Genomic DNA, 20627 nt, shown 5'->3' on the forward strand with positions numbered 1-20627 from the left:
AGAGAAAGAAGGGAAAAAAAGAGGAGAAAGAGCGAGAGAGGGAAAAAAAAACCCCGAGGCCTAGAGCGCGGAGGCCCGGCAGCGGCGTCGTCATGGCAACGGGCGCCGGCAGGAAACGAGGGACGCGCGGGAGGGAGGGGGGAGGCCACGGAGGGGAGGGGGAGGGACGGGGGAGGGGTCCGGCTGCCCCGGAAGCACCTCCCCGCCAGCCCCCTCCTCCAGCCGGGCCCGCAGCCCCCGGCCTGCCGCCCCCACCCTCTCCGCCCGGCAGGAAGTGACAGGCCCCGGAGCGAGCCCCGGAGGCCTGGCGGAGCCGCGGCCGGCCCGCACCCGGAGCGGCGGGAGGGGCGGGGAGCCGCGGCCGCGCCGGGCGCCTCCCACCCCGCCCTCGGCGCCCCCGCCCCTCCAGGAAGGGGAGGAGGCGAGGGGAGCCCGCCGCGGAGGCCGAGCGCGCCCCCCACCCGGCCCGGCGCCCGGGGACCCCGGCACGTGAGGTGGACGCCCCCCACCCCCTATCCCGGGAGCGCCCGGGTGCGGAGCCAGGCGCGGAGGTAAGCGGGCGGCCGCGGCGGGGCAGGGGCAGGACCTCCGGGGGCTTGGCCGCGCGGGGATGTTTCTGCAGCCGCCGCGGGCTGTGGAACGCCCCAGGTACCTCCCCCGGCGTCTTTCCCTGCCTACCTCTGGCGCTCGCCCTGCGGTCCTTCGCTCCGCCGCCCGAGCCTCTCACTCTTCTATTCATTTTCGCTGTGCTCACTGCTGTCCGTCCGTCACCCTAGTTGCTCCTAGCCGCTCCTTCTCTCATTCATTTTCCCTCCTCTGACTTTGACTCTCCCATCCAAGCGTGCGGTCTAGTTCTCTCCCTGCTTTTTTCTGGTCCCCTTGGTTCCTTAAGCCTCCCAATTCCTCGATTTCTGTCTCCCTCCTGCCTGTCTCCCCGCTATCAGTAAGCACACTTCTCTGCTCACTTGGGGTCAGTTCACTCCTGGCACCACCGCTCCGTGAGCCCCCCTTCTCCCGGTGGGGTTGATTTCCTTTTGGGAACTCGTTCTCATCAAGGTTCTAGATAGAGGGACCCCTGGGGGCGTCTACTCTCCTATTCTTCAGATGGCTTCGATTTCTGTGGCACAGTCTCCCCCGAACCCACCCCCTTCTCCTGCCCCCTTCCTATCTATGCCCCATCTTTTCTGGGAGGCAAGAGTTTCATGCTTGGGGAAATTGATTTCCTCCAACTCTTGGCTCAGGAGGCCCGGTACCTGGTCCACTTCATTATCTTCCTCTAGCTCCTTTCCAAAGATCTGCTCCAATCCAGCCACACACCCCCAAATACTATCTTTCAGAATGACCCCAGTTTAGTGATTCAGGGGACCTCTATGGTTCAGCTTTTCATGCTTTCTCTTCCAGTTAAATTCTGAAAATTTAAATTGACTGTGCCTCCCAGACTTTCTGTTGTCTTCATTTTCTGTATTTGATTTTACAGTCCCCACTCTGAGCACAAATGAATAGATTTATGTGCTTGGGATCCAGGAATCCTGGTTTTGATGACAGTTTCTCCTGGTTTTAAGACTTTAAACTGGTCTCTTTCCTCCTCTTTTCTATTTCACAGCCTGAAAAATTATTAAGACTTCCATTTTAGGGGGAGATGGGGATCATATAGTTTATTAGCCTTTTCATCTACGAAGGGAATTCATGTCCCCTCTAGCTAGTAAAGGGTGGGGGGGTCACCTCTCTCTCAGTCCAGTGAACTAGGTCCGGTTGTCTATACAGCTATGCTGTGCTGCCTCTAATGCTTACTCACTTTTTTTCCTCCGCATGCTGATAATGAGGATTCATGGGTCTGTATCTGTTTAGTGCTTTGATATTTTGGCAAAAGATGTGGGGTGAAGATAGACTAGACTTGAAGCCAGTGTGATTTCTCCTGTATACTTCATGAGTTGTATCCATGTTTGCAATGACATTTGCTCTTCCTGGACAACTGAATTCTTGGAGGATAAAGAGGCAATCAGATTATAACTGGGAATGGACCCATAAGAAATCTCCCCAACTCTAATTTCCAGGGCCAAGCAGTTTGATTTTATTTAGTTTCTTTGTTTTGGATGGTATCATTAAAATGGATTCACCTGAGTGAAACTATTGACACACCTTAGCAGATATTCTGATTTGATGTTTACATTCCTAAACCAAATTGTGCTGTGCTGACTTGGTATTTACAATGGCTCCTCCATGCCTCAAAAGTAGAGAGAAAATAGCAAAAGAAGGGGACAAAAAAAAAAAGTAAGAACCAAAGAAACTTATTGTCATTTAATGCTGCTTGGATGGCATGTTTCTTCTTACTTCTCATCTGTCTCTTTGCTGTGTTATTAGCAATGTTTTCATGTGTTCTTTGCAAATTTTAGAGTAGACCCCAGAGGATAAATTCTGGTTACTAAGTGGATGAAAACGTTGAATCTTACTTTCTTGAAGCTTTGATTGCTGTCTTTACTATGTTTAATACCTGTAAGTCATTTGTTACAATGATGTGTTACATTTACTTGGGAATCCTCTGCATCCAGAGGAACTGAGGTATAAGAAGATAAAGTAACATGGCCAAGGTGTTACTAGTAGCCCCAGCTCCAGCCAGGCAGCTCTTTGGGTGAGATGGGCTATAGGCTAGTTCTTCTACCTCCCAGTTTTGTGACTTTCTATGTTGCTTTGGTCCTTTCTGTAGCATAAGCCCCTCCTTCATAGAATGAAGACAATGGGTACTCAAAGTGAGTGACATGGCCTTAACCACAGATTGTTTTTGGTTTGAAGACCTGTGTCCTAGTGTAAAGATTTGATACTTAACTAGGACTACTTCCTTAACCTCTGAAAACCTCATTTCCACAATTGTAAAGTGAAGATAATTATATTTACCATAAATCACTGATAAATAATGGAGGTGAAGGGCCTAGCCCAGTGAGAGGAGGCCCCTAATGACTTCTCAGTACATGGTGGCCATTGTTAAAGTGAGGCTGATAATGATGTTGCATGTGCAGATAAAAATGAAGAAACAGTAAGTTTTAAATGGGATGATTTTAAACTGTTTAAAAGTGTGATGGGGATATAAAATAGCCTTACTCTTATAAGGAACCATCTTACATTTGGGCCATTTTCTGTTTAATAACAGCCAGGAGGGAATATGTAAAAGTTGTGTTTTTAGAGACATCGCTTAGTTTCAAAAGATGGTGTGGGGAAGATATGGTTATAAGTGTATTGAAGATTTGGTGATTATTAAAACAGAGCAATCATGGCTTCTGGAAGAAAAGGAAGGTTCTTAGGTAACTTGAATAAATAGTAACATGAAATAGTCATTGGAGATCAGGTGCACATTTTAACCCGTTGCTACTTCCATCTAGGTCTGGAGTCAGAGCGCCAGCTGTGGGGACCCTGGACCTCTATCATGGAGACTGAGAGTGAACAGAACTCCAACTCCACTAATGGGAGTTCTGGCTCTGGGGGCAGCTCTCGGCCCCAGATCGCTCAAATGTCACTGTATGAACGGCAGGCCGTGCAGGTGAGGCTCAGCACTGAGGGGCTGTGAGCATTGGCTTGGGGTGTGCAAAGATGCAGGAAGATAATCACTCTTGGTTTCTTTACAGCAAACTGGGCAAGTATGATCAGGTGATGACAAAGGTCCCTTGCAGGTCTGAGAACCTTTGGAGTTTACAACAGTTTGAGCAAGCAGGCAGAACAAGATATCAATCTTTAAGGTTTTTATATCATTCAGTTCATGTTGCTAGATTCTCACTAACCATTTCTCTTCAAGGATTGTCAGGTTTTTATTTTTGGGTCTTTCTTGAAAATCACCCTGGGTAGTGGAAGTTAAGAACCTCAACTATTTCGGCTCCTGGAAAGGAAAAAAAGAAATGTAGTTTTGGCTTTGAAGTTAATGCCAAAACTGAATTACTGATACTGTCTTTATAAACACCTGTTAGCATTATACTGTAGATGCTTAAAAATTCCAGTTACTTGAAAATTTTACCTGATACAGCCTTTCATAGTCACTGTTTATTTTATTTTTCATTATTTTCAACCCTTTAAGGCCCTGTCGGGCTTCCTAGGTGGCTCAGTGATAAAGAATCAGCCTTCCAGTGTAAGAGATGAAAGAGACCTGGGTTTGATCCCTGGGTTGATCCCCTGGAGAAAGAAATAGCAGCCCACTCCAGTATTCTTGCCTGGAGAATTCCATGGACAGGGGAGCCTGGAAGGTTGTAGTCCATGGGGTCGAAAAGAGTTGAATACGACTGAGCATGCACACAGGCAGGGCTCTATCACCTTTACTGTTCCCTAGAATATGGTCTTTTATTTTCTTCTCTTTACATTGATCAACATTGCATTTATTTTCAGCCAGTTTAGTCCTGCTTCTTCGTTATATCAGATATTTCCAGATTCCATTTTGGGAGATACAAGTTTATGTGAGATTATACTGATGTATTTTTCAATTAATTGTGTCCCTACTTTTTAAGGACTACATGAACTCACTGGTTCTAATATAAAAATGGACATATCAGATGTCGACGGGCTAACCAGATACCCATCTTTTCCTTTGTTTCTCTCCTCCCCATGTGTCCCTTTCCCAGGATCCCAGTGATTTCCATAGCATAGGAGTTAGGAGTGGTTCATCCCAAGTGGATTGATTGCCTTCTGTTTCTCCCTAGGCTCTGCAGGCACTGCAGCGTCAACCCAACGCGGCTCAGTATTTCCACCAGTTCATGCTCCAGCAGCAGCTCAGCAATGCCCAGCTGCATAGCCTGGCTGCCGTCCAGCAGGTGAGAGGTCAGCAGCCAGCTGGCCCAGGAGGGAGGGGACAGGCAGTACAGGTGGGTCGGGACACACCACACCCTCCACTGAGCCACGCTGGGAACAGTGTCCCATGCCTCCTGTCCTCCTGCAAGAGGATGAGTGGACCTCGGCGTGTGGGCTCACAGTAAGAACCGTGGGAGAACTGCCTTTTAGAGGTAGCAAGGCTGTGTGCTAGCCCTGCACTGTCCAGTGTAGTAGCTGTTAGCCACAGGCAGCTGTTGAGCACTTAAAGTACAGCTAGGACTTCCCTGGTGGTGTAGTGGTTGAGAATCTGCCTTGTAGTGCAAGAGACGAGGGTTCAGTCCCTGGTCGGGGAAGTAAGATATCATACCCCTTGCAGCAGCTAAGCCCATGCTGTAGTTTACTGATACCACATGCCACCACTAGAGAGTCTGGGCTGCAACGAAAGATCCCACGTGACACAATGAGGACTATGAGTACCGCACCTAAGACGGGACCCAGCCAAATATTTTAGAAAATCCATCTCCTTAAAAAACAGCAACAACAACAACAAATGCAGCTAGTCCAGATGGAGGTATGGGAGAAGATTTTGGATTTCAGAGACTTTTTACTTTGAAAAAGCTCAGTAGTTCGTTTATGTTGGCATGTATTAAAATGAGACAGATCAGCTTGAATAAAGTAAATTTTTAAAGTTTACTTCTCCTGTTTCTTTTTACTCTTTGAAAAATGTTCATATTAGAAAATGATATAGGTGGCTCACCTTACATTTGTATCGATAGGGCAGCTCTGGGCTGGACTTAGCAGTGACTTCTGATGTGACCTGACCAAAGGTTCTTCCAGCTAAAAGAACGCAGGAGAAGGAGCACGGGCTGCCAGCTGCCCTGGGCGGGTTATATGGGAATCGTGGGGTTAGCATATGTAGCAATATGAGGGTGATTGACATGGTGAACACACTTGTCCTTGCTCCATAGTAGAGGCTCACTGCTCTTACCTGAAATCTCAGTTATATTTTGTGCCTGTGATTTGTCCCTGGAAGATTCAGAGCCTTTGCCTTCGTTGTCTCTGCTCTCCCTTGTCTTCTTTGCCCCCTAACAGGCCACAATTGCTGCCAGTCGGCAGGCCAGCTCCCCAAACACCAGCACTGCACAGCAGCAGACCACCACCACCCAGGCCTCTGTGAGTACTGCCTGTCCCCACTGAGGGGCTTTCCTCCCTGGGTCTGGGTCTTTCAGTTAAATTCTTGGCTTTGCCAACATTCAGATTTTTCTGTAAGATATTTCAGGAAACCTGAGTGCACTTTTTAGCCAACCCAATATTTTGTGCCATTGATCTGAGAGTGTTTATTTCACCATTGATGATATTTACTGATTGTGTGTAGAGAATATCAGTAAAAGGAGAATAACCAGCGTGGATCTGTAGAGGTGTCTTAAGGAGGAAGAAAATCCTGGGCAGGAGGAATCAAAGGGTCCCAAGGGCTAATCGCTGGATCCTTGACTGAGAAGTAGAATCTATTCCATTTCGTCCTTTGCTCCTCAGCTCTTACACTGGTGATTAGGGCCTGGTTTCTGTACTTTGCTGATAGCCTTCAGAGGCCAGGATGACAGGTGTGGATGGTAAGGTGTTCATTTCCTCCTGACTCTGTGAAAGTGAGATACTCTGCTTTTGCTGGTGTCACTCTGAGTTTGTCAGTCATGTGTATTTCCTTGTGTCTCTTCCCCCATCCTTAAGTCCTGGTTCCCTTCTGTACCACACAGATCAATCTGGCCACCACATCGGCTGCCCAGCTCATCAGCCGGTCCCAGAGCGTGAGCTCTCCCACTGCTACCACTTTGACCCAGTCTGTGCTACTGGGGAACACCACCTCCCCACCCCTCAACCAGTCCCAGGCCCAGATGTATCTACGGGTAAGCCACAGCCACCATTGTCCCAGGGACATAATTGTTCTCTGACTTATTGAGTGAAAGCCTTTTTTTTTTTTCCTGGCTGCACCGTGCACCTTTTGGGGTGTTAGTTCCCCAACTAGGGATTGAACCCAGGCTCAAGTCTTAACCACTGGACCACCAGGGAATTTCCCAAAGTGAAAGCTGTTTTACGTCATCATGGTTGAAAGTGAAAGTTGCTCAGTTGTGTCCGACTCTTTGTGATACCGTGGGCTCTACAGTCCATGGAATTCTCCAGGCCAGAATACTGGAGCGGGTAGCCTTTCCCTTCTCCAGGGCATCTCCCCAGCCCAGGGATCAAACCCAAGTCTCTGGCACTGCAGGCGGATTCTTTACCAGCTGAGCCGCAAGGGAAGCCTGTGTCATCATGGTTACCCAGATGTTTTAGGACAAGCTGATCTGCTTCCTGTGCCTGACTTACCTCTAGATGCGATGCTCAGTGTTCACAGGTAGCTTACAAACAATTGAGATCCTAAGTTAGAAGATTTCACCTCAGTTTTAAAGAAATTTGCACCAGATATAGTCTAATCTTTAAAGCCATGGCTCACGTGCACAAATCCTAAGTGTTACCTCTTGGCCTGTCTGCTTAATATATATAAACCCTTGTTCCCAACTCATTGTCTCAGGCTCATTGATGTTTGACTCTTTGTTGTCAGCGTGTAGTTTATACACGTTCCAGGTTTTCTTCGGACGGTTCATCGCACGTGGAGGATGAGGGTCTCCTGGGTTGGTGTGGAAAGGGGCAGGGCCTAGTGGTTTCGTATCTTCTGTTTATTTTGTCTTGTGGTCCTTTCCTTCCGTTTCTTCTGTCTCTCTCCCCTTTCTCTTGTTCTGTTTCCTCTGCTCTTCCTCCTCTCCTTGCCAGCCACAGCTGGGAAACCTATTGCAGGTAAACCGGACCCTGGGCCGGAATGTGCCTCTAGCCTCCCAACTCATCCTGATGCCTAACGGGGCAGTGGCTGCAGTCCAGCAGGAGGCGCCATCTGCTCAGTCTCCTGGAGTCCACACAGATGCCGATCAGGTCAGTGGTGACCACTTGACCTGCGGACGGGCCCTGGGGAGGGCGAATGGAGTGGCCTTGGACCAGGGATCACCCTTCCACCCCATTACCACTTTTCAGAATCCTTCCCCCCTCAGCCCCCCTCAATTTCTGTAGAACTTGAATCCCTTACACCTTTTTAGCTGTTTGAATTAGGAAGGGAAGTAGACTTAACTGAAAACAGCCCTGGGGATATGGGAAGCCACCTCCTTTTTTTAAAAAAAAAACTTTTTATTTTATATTGGAGTATAGCTGATAATGGTGTGGTAATTTCAGGTGGACAGCAGAGGGACTCAGCCATACATATATGTGTATCCATTTACCCTCCAAACTCCCCTTATCCAGGGAAGCCTTATTCTTAATACAGGACTGGTGTTGCTGCCCTCCTTTTAGCCCTCCGTAGCTCAGTTTTATTCAGGAAGTCCTAGTTCCCTGTCCTTGCAGTACTCTCTGGAAGATAAGGGATGGTGGAGGGAATTCTGGTTAGACAGACATCAAGCTGAGTTGCTGGCAGAACACTTGATTTCTTCTCTATGAGTTACTATAGCTTTCAACCTTCAGCAGCCTGTTGCTGCTCAAAGGTGTTCCAGTATAATCTTTCTCACCAGTGTGTTTTCTGTGCCTTATCTGAAACAAAAAAATATAGAGAGCAATGTTTTAGCTTCTTTTGCATGGCATACAAACTGGAGTCTCATGGTACTTCTTTCATTCTTCTAGTTTTTATCAGTCAGCAAGTAAATATTGAGCTCTGCATTTCAGTGAACTTGAGCAGATTCTGAAAGGATGGGTGGCATTTGATTTGGAGTAGCATGAACACTAGAGAGAGAGAATAGCATGTGTCAAAGCCTGACTACTCAGCTATGTGACTGAATTGGAGATGAGTGAATAAAGTGGAGACAAGCCTGTGGCAGGAAAGGGCATTGTTAAGGACAAATCTGAAAGCCACGTGACTTCGTAGGTAGCAGTGGCACTGCTGACTTGAACAGCAGATTAAGAGGGTCAGGAAACTACTTGAGAAAGACTGATTTCGGGGCCTGTGCCTGGAGAAGGAAGAGAAATGAGGGAACTTGCTGAGAAACTGTTGGGGTCAGTTACAGATACGGCCTTTGGTTTAGACTACAGTAGGAGTGGTGGGGTCAGGATGAGGCAGAACCTGCTTCCATAGCAGTTCTTTCACTTATACGTCTATTCATCAGATGTTTGCGTGTTGGTCTGTGGACGGACAGAGTAGTGGTTGAAAGTGTGAATCTTCGTTAGGGTCAATTCCAACTCTGTGACTTACTGTGACCTCTGCAAATGGCCCAGCATCTTCTTGCCACAATTTCTTTGTCTATTAAATAGCCGTTATAAAATACTTGTCCCAGGGCATGTTGTGAGGACTCAGTGAGTTGATGTGTGTAAGTGTTTGAACAGTGCCTGGACACAGTGAGTGTTTGAGTTTGACTCTCTTTGTGATCAGACAGGCGACATTCCTCAGCCTTGAATGTAGGAACAGGAGAGGAGGGTGAAGCTGGGCCTGGGGAGGGGGTTCAGGCTTGGCGTTAGGAGGGAGCCAGCAGAGGAGAGGTGAATGAAGGGACAGGAAAGAATTGAGGAGGAGGGAACGAGATCCTGAGTCTAGTGAGCCTTTGGTAGGAGAAAGGAGAGAAGGCGGCCGGGGTGAGGGGAGAACGATGGAGGCTGATGGAGGTACAAGGCCAGGTTTGCGGTGGGACCAGGGTTGGTGTTATCATTTCTGGGAGTGAACAGTGAGAGGGGAAAGAGGAAGTGGTTCAGAGGTACAGGGAGAGAAGGAAAGTTTTAAACAGCTATAACGGGAAGGAAGCTGTTAGGAAGAATCTTCATGATTGCCAGGTAATACGTAAGTGGCCCAGTACCCAGTCCTGATGATTTTTGTAAATCTCTCCCAAAAGCTATTATCTGAATTTGGGTTCTTTTTATTTTTCACCTGAATTACTCTACTAGTTTCCTAACTGGCCTCTTAATTTCAGCCTTATTTGCTTCTGCCTCTAATCCTCTCCCATATTGCTATCAGGATAAGTTTTTTTAATAAGAAAATATGCATTGTTACTTAAAAAAAATTTTTATATTTTGTATCGGAGTACAGCCTGTTAACATCTGTTGTGATAATTCCAGGTGAGCAGCAGAGGGACTCAGGCATTCACTTACATATATTCATTCTCTCACAAACTTCCCTAACATTTTAATTACACCTCTGGCCTACAGAATTTGATGAATCATAATAATCCTTGGCTCATGGCATCCTCTCATCAATGGTTCATTCATGGTTCACTTTTTAAAACATTTACTCTGTAAGCTTTAATCATGTAATAAGCCACCCCCAGCTCCAGATGGAGCTCCCCTGCCTGCCCCTGCTCATCCATGGTGACGTTCATTCTGATTCATTCTTCCCTGTAACCCTTTTTGTATAGCTTTACTGCCTTTACTATATTTCTGAAATGTTCTTTTTAATATGGAACATTTCAAACAGATATAAAAACAGAAAGAAATATGGATCTGTAAGTGCTTAACCGTCCAGCTTTAGCATTTATTGACATGTGGTCAATTTCTCCAGGCCCTTTCCCTTCATCTGTGGATTATTTAGAAGCAAGTTCCAGATACTGTGTGGATATATATATATATATATATATATATATATAAAACACATATAAATTTGTATTTAAATCTGTAAGGTACTTACATTGTCTATAATCCTTTGGGGAGTGCCTTCATTAAACGACTTATTGTCAGAATCCATCTGTATTGTTGCATGTACCATTGTACTTGGTTTTGATTTCCATGTAATATTCCATTGTGTGAATATACTACAGTTCATTCATTCTCTCTTCTGGCGGTGGCCGTTTGGTTGGTTTTTAGGCTTTTGTTAGGATGACTAGTGCTGCTGTGACCGTTCTTACACATGCACTTCTCTTGTGGGGCTCCTGGGTTAGAGCATGTGTGAATATTTCAACTTTAGGACAAAATGCCAACTGTTTTCCAGAGTGGCTGCACTCAAAGAATGGTTTCGACGATAGAGTTGATCGTGGTCTTTCTGATGAATATTCTTTAGTGACTTCCTGTGATTTATTAAGAGCTCGTCATCCCTTCTCTCCATTGATACACTGGACTACTTGCGGTCTGTCAGGCACTGTGCTCGGTGCTGGGAATTTCTCATTTTAACATTCCAAGCCCTTCAAGATCTGGCCTCTTTCTAGCCTCCACCTACCTGCCCAGCTTCATTTCTTGCCACTCCCTCCAGCCTGCCCCAAGCTTAATGAAATATTTATCATTTCCAAAAACACGTTGCTCTTCCTTGGCTTGGTGGTCCTGCACTGTTGTTACCTGTGTCTTCACACCCTGTTGGTTCTCAGCTCAGACATCGCCTGTGTTAGAATGTCTTCCCTCACGCGCTTTGTGTGAGTTACTACTGTTCCTCCTCTGCACTCCCCTAGCACTGGGTGCATATCTGTGCATGGTGTAACTTGGTTTTCTTGTCTTCTCGAGTAGAAAGTACTCATTAAAAGCAGGGGCTTGTGTCTTTCATCTCTGCATTCCCAGTATCCAGTGCGGTACCTGCAGCATAGTTGGTAGTTGGTAGATGTTGAATGAATTAATGGGGAAGAAAGGGAAAGTCTGAGACATTTGGAAGGAATAAAATTACCAAACTTGATGACAGATTTTATACACAATGAAGGAGACTGAGAATCAGATATGACTTGAGAGCTCCTGTCTGGGAAGGCCTTCTCTGTGTTTGTACAGGTGAGGGTACAGCTGAGGGGGGCCGTGGAGTATCTGTAGCTGTCGTCACTGATTCTGACTCAGTAGTCTTTCGCTTTAGTGGCCCTTGCTCCCCCGGTTTCTCAATCTGCCTTTTGCTTCATATCTTTCAGGTGCAGAATTTGGCCGTCAGGAACCAGCAGGCCTCCGCCCAAGGACCCCAAATGCAAGGCTCTGCTCAGAAGGCCATCCCTCCTGGGGCCTCCTCTGTCTCCAGCCTCTCCCAGGCCTCTAGCCAGGCCCTTGCGGTGGCTCAGGCTTCCTCTGGGGCCTCAGGCCAGTCCCTCAACCTCAGTCAAGCTGGTGGAGGCAGTGGGACTAACATCCCAGGGTCCATGGGTCCTGGAGGAGGTGGCCAGGCTCCTGGGGGATTGGGGCAGTTGCCTTCCTCAGGAATGGGTGGTGGTGGGAGCTGCCCCAGGAAGGGCACCGGAGTGGTGCAGCCCTTGCCTGCAGCCCAGGCAGTGACTGTGAGTCAGGGCAGCCAGACAGAAGCAGAAAGCGCAGCAGCCAAGAAAGCAGAAGCAGACGGAACTGGTCAGCAGAACGTGGGCATGAACCTCACCCGGACTGCCACTCCTGCTCCCAGCCAGACCCTCATTAGCTCAGGTACTCTGTCTCCCATAATGTTCTTATTCCCTCAGGGCTAGCTTGAAGTCTTCAGGGTATGTGTCTTTGCCCTTGCTCGTTTTGGTCCTGAAATAGTGGAAGGAAAGAATCACATAAACCTTGTTCGTATTAGTCCAGGAGATAGGATGACAGGTAGCAGAGAGGGATCCTGTCTGTTTCTGCCAGGCAGCAGTCAGTTTACAAGTTGCCTTGTCTCCTTCTTAGGTCCTGACTTCTTCAATTTACTCCCTCTACACGTTCATTCACTAGGGTCTTTTCTTTCTTTTTTTAAAATTTGGTTGTTCTGCGTCTTAGTTGTAGCGCACAACTAAGCGCTACAGTCTTCGTTGTAGCATTTGGTTCTTCACTGCTGTGCACCGGCTTCTCTAGTTGTGGTGCAGTCTTAATTGTCCCAGGCATGTGGGATGTTAGTTCCCCGATCAGGGATCAGACCCCTGTTCCCTGCATTGGAAGGTGGGATCTTAACTACTAGACCACCAGGGAAGTTCCCACTCAGTTCTTTTTGAATAACTTGCTGTGTTCTAGGGATGGTACTGGAATACATCATTGAAAAACAGACTCTTCTGCTTATGGAGCTTGCAATGTATCATAAGGGATGACTTCTCTCCTCACACATTTACTGTTGGTCAGTTGGCAGTGTAGAGCAAAGACTGTGCCTTCGAGTGCTCAGGGTAAGCAGATAGAGCCCTGCTTAAATATGGTCCAACTTGTGATCGTCTCTATGATGGTAAGGACTTCCCTGGTGGCTCAGACGGTAAAGCGTCTGTCTAAAATGTGGGAGACCCGGGTTCAGTCCCTGGGTTGGGAAGATCCCCTGGAGAAGGAAATGGCAATCCACTCCAGTACTATTGCCTGGAAAATCCCATGGACAGAGGAGCCTGGTAGGCTACAGTCCCTGGGGTCGCAAAGAGTTGGACATGACTGAGCAACTTCACTCACTCACTCACTCAAAGGATGGTAAGGATTAAAAAAAATAATAGTAATAACCCAGGGTAGTGCTTGCTTTTAGGCTGTGGATAGAGTTAGATGTGTGAACCCTATCTGGTGGTGTTTATTTTTGCTTCCTTGTTTCTAGTACTTTTAAGTGTTACATGTTTGAATAATGTACTCCCCAAATTTATAAAGAATCTGCTTGCAGTGTGGGAGACCTGGGCTCAATCCCTGAGTTGGGAATGTCCCCTGGAGAAGGGAAAGGCTACCCACTCCAGTATTCTGACTTGGAGAATTCCATGGACTTTATATAGTCCATGGGGTCACAAAGAGTCAGATATGACTGAATGACTTAAAAAAAAAAAAAAAAAAGTGGACTTCCCTGGTGGCTCAGACGGTAAAGCATCTGCCTACAGTGCGGGAGACCTGGGTTCAAGCCCTGGATTGGGAAGATCCCCTGGAGAAGGAAATGGCAATCCACCCCAGGACTATTGCCTGGAAAATCCCATGGACAGAGGAGCCTGGTAGGCTACAGTCCCTGGGGTCGCAAAGAGTTGGACACGACTGAGCGACTTCACTACTATCAGTTGTTTTACTAACACCTAGTATGGCACTTTACAAACTGTGGCACTTATAATACCAAAGTGCTTTCATGTCACATACAGTCTCTGGGCACTCTGGTAGGGTGTGAAGCAGGGGAGATCACATCTCCAGTTTACAGTGGAGGGAACTGGGTCATGTCTGAGCCCACAGTGGCTGACTCTTTAAATTTCTCATGGGTGGTGACCTAAACTGATGAATCATGGAGACCCGAGGCAATCATGGGAAGATGTTGGTATCTTTACCTCTGTGGATATTTAGTCTTTCAGTGACAGCCTGTTAAGTGTTTCTCGTGTATCAGGCCCTGGGCTGAGTTCTAGGGATGCAAAAACGAATGAAATGTGGACTTTGTGCTTGAGGAGCAGAATCTAATCATGAATATGAGATTGGGCCCACCATTGTCCTTGCTAAGTGCCAAGTAACAGGATTTAAGTAAAGGAAAAAAAAAAAGTGTTAGATAAATGCAAGAAATTACTGAGGACTGTTACATGCTTGAGCAAAGGTGGTCTTTCTCTGACATCTTTATGGCTCGAGATGGTTGTTAACGTCCGACTCAGAGGAGAGAGTGTAAACCAGGCAGCCTGTTAGGCCCCTCCAGCTCGCTTTCCATTTGTAGTTTGAGTCTACAACTAGGTACACCATGGAAGGCTGCTTTGACTGGCGCCTTTGATGATGATGCTCACGTCTGCTCTTCCTTCCCTTTGTGCCTCCGGGGGCTCGTTCCTGCAGCTACCTACACGCAGATCCAGCCCCACTCCCTGATTCAGCAGCAGCAGCAGATCCACCTCCAGCAGAAGCAGGTGGTGATCCAGCAGCAGATTGCTATCCACCACCAGCAGCAGTTCCCGCACCGCCAGTCCCAGCTTCTACACACGGCCACGCACCTCCAGCTGGCCCAGCAGCAGCAGCAGCAGCAGCAGCAACAGCAGGCCACCACCCTCACTGCCCCGCAGCCTCCGCCGGGTCCCCCGACCCAGCCGGTTCCGCCGTCCCCGTCCCAGCAGCCAGCCCAGACCCTGGTTGTCCAGCCCATGCTGCAGTCTTCACCCCTGTCCCTGCCGCCAGACCCCGCCCCCAAGCCCCCCATCCCTATCCAGTCCAAACCGCCGGCAGCCCCTCTCAAGCCCCCTCAGCTAGGGGCTGCCAAGATGTCTGCCGCCCAGCAGCCCCCACCCCACATCCCTGTGCAGGTGGTGGGCACCCGGCAGCCGGGTACAGCCCAGGCCCAGGCTTTGGGGCTGGCCCAGCTGGCAGCTGCCGTCCCTACTTCCCGGGGGATGCCAGGCACAGTGCCGCCGGGCCAGGCCCACTTGGCCTCCTCGCCGCCTTCATCCCAGGCCCCGGGTGCGCTGCAGGAGTGCCCGCCCACGTTGGCCTCAGGGATGACCCTGGCCCCCGTGCAGGGGACGGCGCATGTGGTGAAGGGAGGGGCAACCACCTCCTCACCGGTGGTCGCGCAGGTCCCTGCCGCCTTCTACATGCAGTCTGTGCACCTGCCGGTGAGTGTTGCCCCGTGATTGTGAGCGCATGTCATTCTCAAGAGGACCTGAGCTAAATTTCGGAAGGGAATAAAGGGTTGAGAACGATAGGATATTAGTGCTTCTTTTGTAAGAGAGTTTAATGGAAAGTTAAGATCCTGGCATGTATTCATTCAGTCTTTCATAAGAGACATCAACGTATATAATACCTGAATCTTGTACTCCTACATGAAATTCTGTATTTTTGGATCTATACTAAGTTATATTAAGATACAGCTTTAACCATCAAAATCAATCTTTGAAAAAACAATTCTTGGTTGGGCTGTGATGAACCTGGGTCTCCAGGTCTAGGTCAGGACTAAATAATGTTGTATGTTCTTTTGTCTTGATGTAGAAATTACACTTGTTGGTAACAACCAGAAATTTTACTGTACCATGGGACATATACACACTGGGGAATCTAGAACTAAGAAAATTTTCTTGGACAGTGTGGAAGTAATTGCGTTTCCTCATTATCCTTTGCTCATAAATCTTGTTTTCCTTCCTATTCTTCACTTTATAGGGCAAACCCCAGACACTGGCTGCAAAGCGCAAAGCTGAGTCTGAGGAGGAGCGAGATGACGTCTCCACACTCAGTTCAATGATTCCCGCGAAGACATCTCCAGTGGTAGAGAGCCCGAAGGCCATGGAGGAGAAGGGCGGTCTTGGAGGTGAGGAACGGACTTCTGCAGGACTGCTGAGTGCACAGAAATGAGATGAAAGCTCTGAGTGAGCTAAGAGTTTAGTCTGATTCATTAGAATGTGGGCCTGAATTTGGTGGAGGAGAGCTGGACACAGGGAAGCCAGGATGACCGATCAGAGAGGAACATGTGTTACTGTGGAGGATCAGGCTGGCTTGGCTCATCGTTGGATCTCTTAGGTCATCCTCTCCCCATTCCTTAATCTCGTGTTTATTTTCTAGAGAAAGCTGAGCCAGTGACCAGCACGAACGCTAACACCCTGAGCAGTGACATTGTAGCTTTGGCTCCCGCCCCATCAGCGCCCCCTCCTTCGCTGGCCATGGTGTCCAGACAGATGGGTGACTCCAAGCCCCCCCAGGCCATTGTGAAGCCCCAGATCCTCACCCACATCATCGAAGGCTTCGTTATCCAGGAAGGAGCAGAGCCTTTCCCGGTGAGGGCAGGGCCAGAAGATGGGGTTTTCACGTGGGGACTTGGTCTGGTGGGCTGTCTTTTCAAACTCGAGACTCAGAAGGCTCAGAACTATTTAATTATTAGAGAACGGTTCAGTTCTGTTGTTTGTAGGATTAGCTTTGAAGAAGGAAGGGAAAAGAAGAAGAAAGACTATGTAGACCAGGAACTGAAAATAGTGGGGAGAGGAGAAGCAAAGGAAAGAAGTGACCTTTAAGGCTGTCATGGTGGGTCTTTGTTTGTTTTTGGGCCCCTTTGTACAGCATTCGGGCATTGTACAGCACTTGGGATCCTAGTTCCCTGACCAGGGACTAAACCTGGGCCTCCTGCATTGGGAGCTTGGAGTCTCAACCACTAGACCACCAGGGAAGTCTCTAATTAGGTTGTTTTCATAGTGAACAAAATTGTGGTGGAGAAGTTGAGAGACTTTTCTGGATACCATGAGTTGCAGAGCCAGGACTTAGAACACAGGTCTCTTGCTTCCAAGTGTGGTCCCTGCAGTTTAGGAAGGAAAAGGACAAAATAGGGAGCTGGGGTAGGAGCCCCTTCTCCAGCGGCTAATCTGAAAAGAGCAGTTAAGAGACTCTAGATTGCCATATTGAAAATGGTTCTGTCTGCGTCGGACTTGGCCATTAACTCTGAGATCCAGGCAAAGACTTGGTGGAGAAAAGTGGTGGGGAAAGCTGTAGAAAGGAGTGAGGCTAATGTAATTCACCTTTTTCTGGAACAGGTGGGTTGTTCTCAGTTATTGAAAGAGTCTGAGAAGCCCCTGCAGACTGGCCTCACCACAGGACTGAATGAGAATCAGTCAGGTGGTCCCTTGGGTGGGGACAGCCCATCTGCTGGTGAGTATTCATTTAGAGAGCCATCTAGGGACGAGGCTGCTGGAGATGTGTTTGAAGACTTAGCGTAAAATAGGAATTAGCTCTTTCAAGTTGGAATTATATGAAGTCCATCTACATCAGAATACGTAGAATTACACTGAAGTTGTTCCATAGGGTTAAGGGGAATTTTATCAAGCTGATCTGTTGGATTATTTACTATAAAGATATATTTTTCAAAGGATAATCTGAAATAGGCTGTTTCTTAATTTCCAGTTCTCCTTATTCTAGATTCTGTAATATATGTTAAGGAGTCTTGTTTATATTTCCCCTCCCCTGCTTTTGAAAACTTCTGTGTCTGTGTGTGGGGGGGCGCGGGGGAGGGAGAAATCTCGTGGCGGGGGAGGGAGAAATCTCGTATCTTTCCAGGCATTAGTAATTAGTTCCTCTCTCCTGTGGAAAAGTGCAGTCAAATCTGAGACTACGAATTATGAAGAAATTAGTCACTTAAAGTGGAGATCATCTGGCTTAAGGTTAGGAAGACTGTGACGTCTCGAGGGACAGGTCTTTATGGTTTTGGATTTTGAACTTTGTTTTCGGGATTCTCAGTTAGGCTGAGTAGGTCTTTGGGGGGAACGCTGAGAGTAATTAGAGTCCAGCGCTGGGCCTGAGGGTGGCCTGAGTGGCAGCAGGAACCCACGCAGCCCTGCCTTGTTTTCAGAGCTAGATAAGAAGGCAAACCTCCTGAAGTGCGAGTACTGTGGGAAGTACGCCCCCGCCGAGCAGTTCCGCGGCTCCAAGAGATTCTGCTCCATGACTTGCGCTAAGAGGTACAGTAGGCCCCCGTCTCGCCCTCCTCCCTCGGACACCCCTTGCCCAGGATCTGCTCGAGATAACGTCTTCGCCTTCATTCTCTTCCCCAAATTGGTCCCTAAAATCCTAGTTCACATGTAGAGCAGGGGAGAAAGGCGATTTTGCATAGCAGAACCCCTGACCTCCTGTACGTTCCCTGACCCACAGGTATAATGTGAGCTGTAGCCACCAATTCCGGCTGAAGAGGAAAAAAATGAAAGAATTTCAGGAAGCCAACTACGCCCGTGTTCGCCGGCGCGGACCCCGCCGTGGCTCCTCGGACATCGCCCGTGCCAAGATCCAGGGCAAGCGCCACCGAGTGAGCCACCAGTGTGGGGCGTGATGCTGCAAACTGGGCGTTTCCTTATGTTCCCCCGCAGGGCAGCTCCTTTCCCCAGGGAAAAAAGTGTGAGACCAGAACTCTGGTTTCACGTGGATCACATCACTCCAGATTCCGAAATCCTGATCTTTTTGTCTCTTCTGATCTGATTTACCTGTTGTTTCTGTTAATCCTTATGCCTTGTTAGAGGAGGAAAAATCTAGGGGAGTTGTTGGCAGAAGAGGGAACCAAGAGAGGGACACAGTTCACACTTGAAGGGCACTTGAGAGCAGACTCGTGACTTCGGGCATTTGCACATGAAGTACAGAGTGCTTTACTTGTGCTGGGATTAGTTTTTCCTCTGTGCCTCAAACCCAGGGTCGGGGGAGAGAGGGAGACCTCATGACGCTTACTTATGACCTCACTGTTTTTCCTGTAGGGTCAAGAGGACTCTAGCCGGGGTTCAGATAATTCCAGTTACGATGAAGCACTCTCTCCAACATCTCCCGGGCCTTTATCCGTGAGAGCAGGGCATGGAGAACGTGACCTGGGGAATCCCAACACAGCTCCACCCACCCCAGAATTACATGGCATCAACCCTGTGTTCCTATCCAGTAATCCTAGCCGCTGGAGCGTAGAGGAGGTCTATGAGTTCATTGCTTCTCTACAAGGTATCAAGGGCCTGTCCACCAGAACCTGGGTCATCTGTATTGCTTTCCTATGGTTTTTGTGAGGCCATCCCACAGGGCTTTGTAAATGGAAACGTAGAGGCTTAAGTATGGTATGATGAAGGTCCCCCAGAGAACCAGAGGCAATGCACTCCACTATTCTTGCCTGGAGAATCCCATGGACAGAGGACCCTGGTGGGCTATGGTCCATGGGGACAGATGGGACTGAACATATATATATATGCATGCATTTGACAAGGGGTAGTTTTCTCCAGAAAGGAAAACCATCCTACCCTCCTTGCTATTTTGTCTGAATTTTGGGCCCTTAAAGATGGCACGAATGCTGATTTTCTTGCCAGTGTCAAAGAAAACACTATATTTTACTCTCTCTCTTCTCTTCCCCAAGTTATCTGAATTGAACAGTTTAGTTGGTGGAACACCTTAGTTCTTTTATCTTGGCTTTAAAAAAAAAATAGTTGCTCTGGTTTCATTTTGTTTCCATGTCTTGCCATCTCGGGCCACTGTATCACTGGATTTAGGACAAGTACTTTTGGTGCTACCATGTAGCTTCTCATACATACCCCACCGTTTCCTCCTAGGTTGCCAAGAGATTGCAGAAGAGTTTCGTTCCCAGGAGATTGATGGACAGGCCCTCTTATTACTTAAAGAGGAACATCTCATGAGTGCCATGAACATCAAGCTGGGTCCTGCCCTCAAGATCTGTGCTAAGATAAATGTCCTCAAGGAGACCTAAGGTGGCCCTCTTGCACAAACTAGCCTAAGGCAGACACTCCCCACTGTCCAGGTTATAACCTGGGGCCAGCAGAGACTCCACGAGGAAGACAGAGCTGTGCTGTCTTCTGCAGGAGGGGATCAATGAGACAGGGAAGAACCGTGCAAGAACTGGTCGCTGGTGCTACATGGTGGCAGCTTTTGACGTTTCTCTGGGTTTTATTTTTAAAATCTTCACAATTCTCACCTACCCTAATCCAATCTTTGTGAAAAGAGGCAGTCTAGAGAACTAGGACTGCTCGGCCTTATCCCGGAGTGGAGTGTCTAGCAGGGTCTGAATTCTCCAGGAGGAGGAGGGATGTACAGTGTGGTGAGACAAGAAAATGGGTGGACTGTAGGTGTGCCTCGGCAGCGGTGGCGGGGGAATTTTCTAGCTGTGTGATACAAGCAAAACGTGGTCCTCCCTCTTCCCTCCGGCTCCTCCCGACTGTAGCTGTGGCCCAGACTTCTGTTGTCACTCCTGTAGTGTTGAACATTTTCTCCTGCATCCTCACTGGCCAGTGTAGGGACTGGGTTGCCATCATTCTGATTTGCTGCAGGAACTGAAAGTATTGGGTACATATGTGGCTGTCGTCATTTCTGCACCCCCTGCTCCCTTCCAATTTGTCTTCTACTCTACTCTTTTTTCCATTCCAACTCTGCTCTGTCCTATAGCTTTATAAAGCAGGAGCGCGTGGGGCTGAGGTCAGGAGTAGAAGGACCTGCCTTGGGCGCTATTCCTTATACAACAAAAATATTAAATATTTTTTTTCCTCCTCAGTAAAAGGATGAAAATTGGTCTCAGTTGTCTCTTAATCCATCATTCCAGT

General features: G+C 48.1%; 1 protein-coding gene across 3 annotated transcripts; it reads left to right on the top strand.

Annotated features, from left to right (window-relative positions):
* On the top strand, positions 371–20597 carry PHC1 (polyhomeotic homolog 1). Of its 3 annotated transcripts, none has more exons than XM_018048523.1 (15): positions 371–551; positions 3375–3532; positions 4677–4787; positions 5878–5958; positions 6537–6686; positions 7588–7743; positions 11652–12147; positions 14428–15197; positions 15739–15886; positions 16138–16349; positions 17097–17211; positions 17909–18017; positions 18208–18358; positions 18798–19029; positions 19626–20597. In XM_018048523.1, the coding sequence occupies exons 2-15, from the start codon at positions 3419–3421 to the stop codon at positions 19778–19780; spliced, it is 3000 nt and encodes a 999-aa protein (XP_017904012.1). In that variant the 5' UTR covers positions 371–551; positions 3375–3418; the 3' UTR covers positions 19781–20597. The 3 variants fall into 3 exon arrangements, with proteins under 3 accessions (XP_017904012.1, XP_017904013.1, XP_017904014.1); XM_018048524.1 differs by having other exon boundaries at positions 7612–7743; XM_018048525.1 differs by lacking the exon at positions 6537–6686 and having other exon boundaries at positions 7612–7743.

Source organism: Capra hircus, chromosome 5 (genome assembly GCF_001704415.2).
Source record: "Capra hircus breed San Clemente chromosome 5, ASM170441v1, whole genome shotgun sequence".
Lineage (NCBI taxonomy): Eukaryota > Metazoa > Chordata > Mammalia > Artiodactyla > Bovidae > Capra > Capra hircus.

Coding starts and splice junctions, on each gene's coding strand:
- PHC1 (XM_018048523.1), top strand. CDS start 3,419: ATGGAGACTGAGAGTGAACAGAACTCCAACTCCACTAATGGGAGTTCT. Junction 17,212..17,908: donor TGGGGACAGCCCATCTGCTG/GTGAGTATTCAT, acceptor CCTTGTTTTCAG/AGCTAGATAAGAAGGCAAAC. Junction 19,030..19,625: donor GTTCATTGCTTCTCTACAAG/GTATCAAGGGCC, acceptor GTTTCCTCCTAG/GTTGCCAAGAGATTGCAGAA.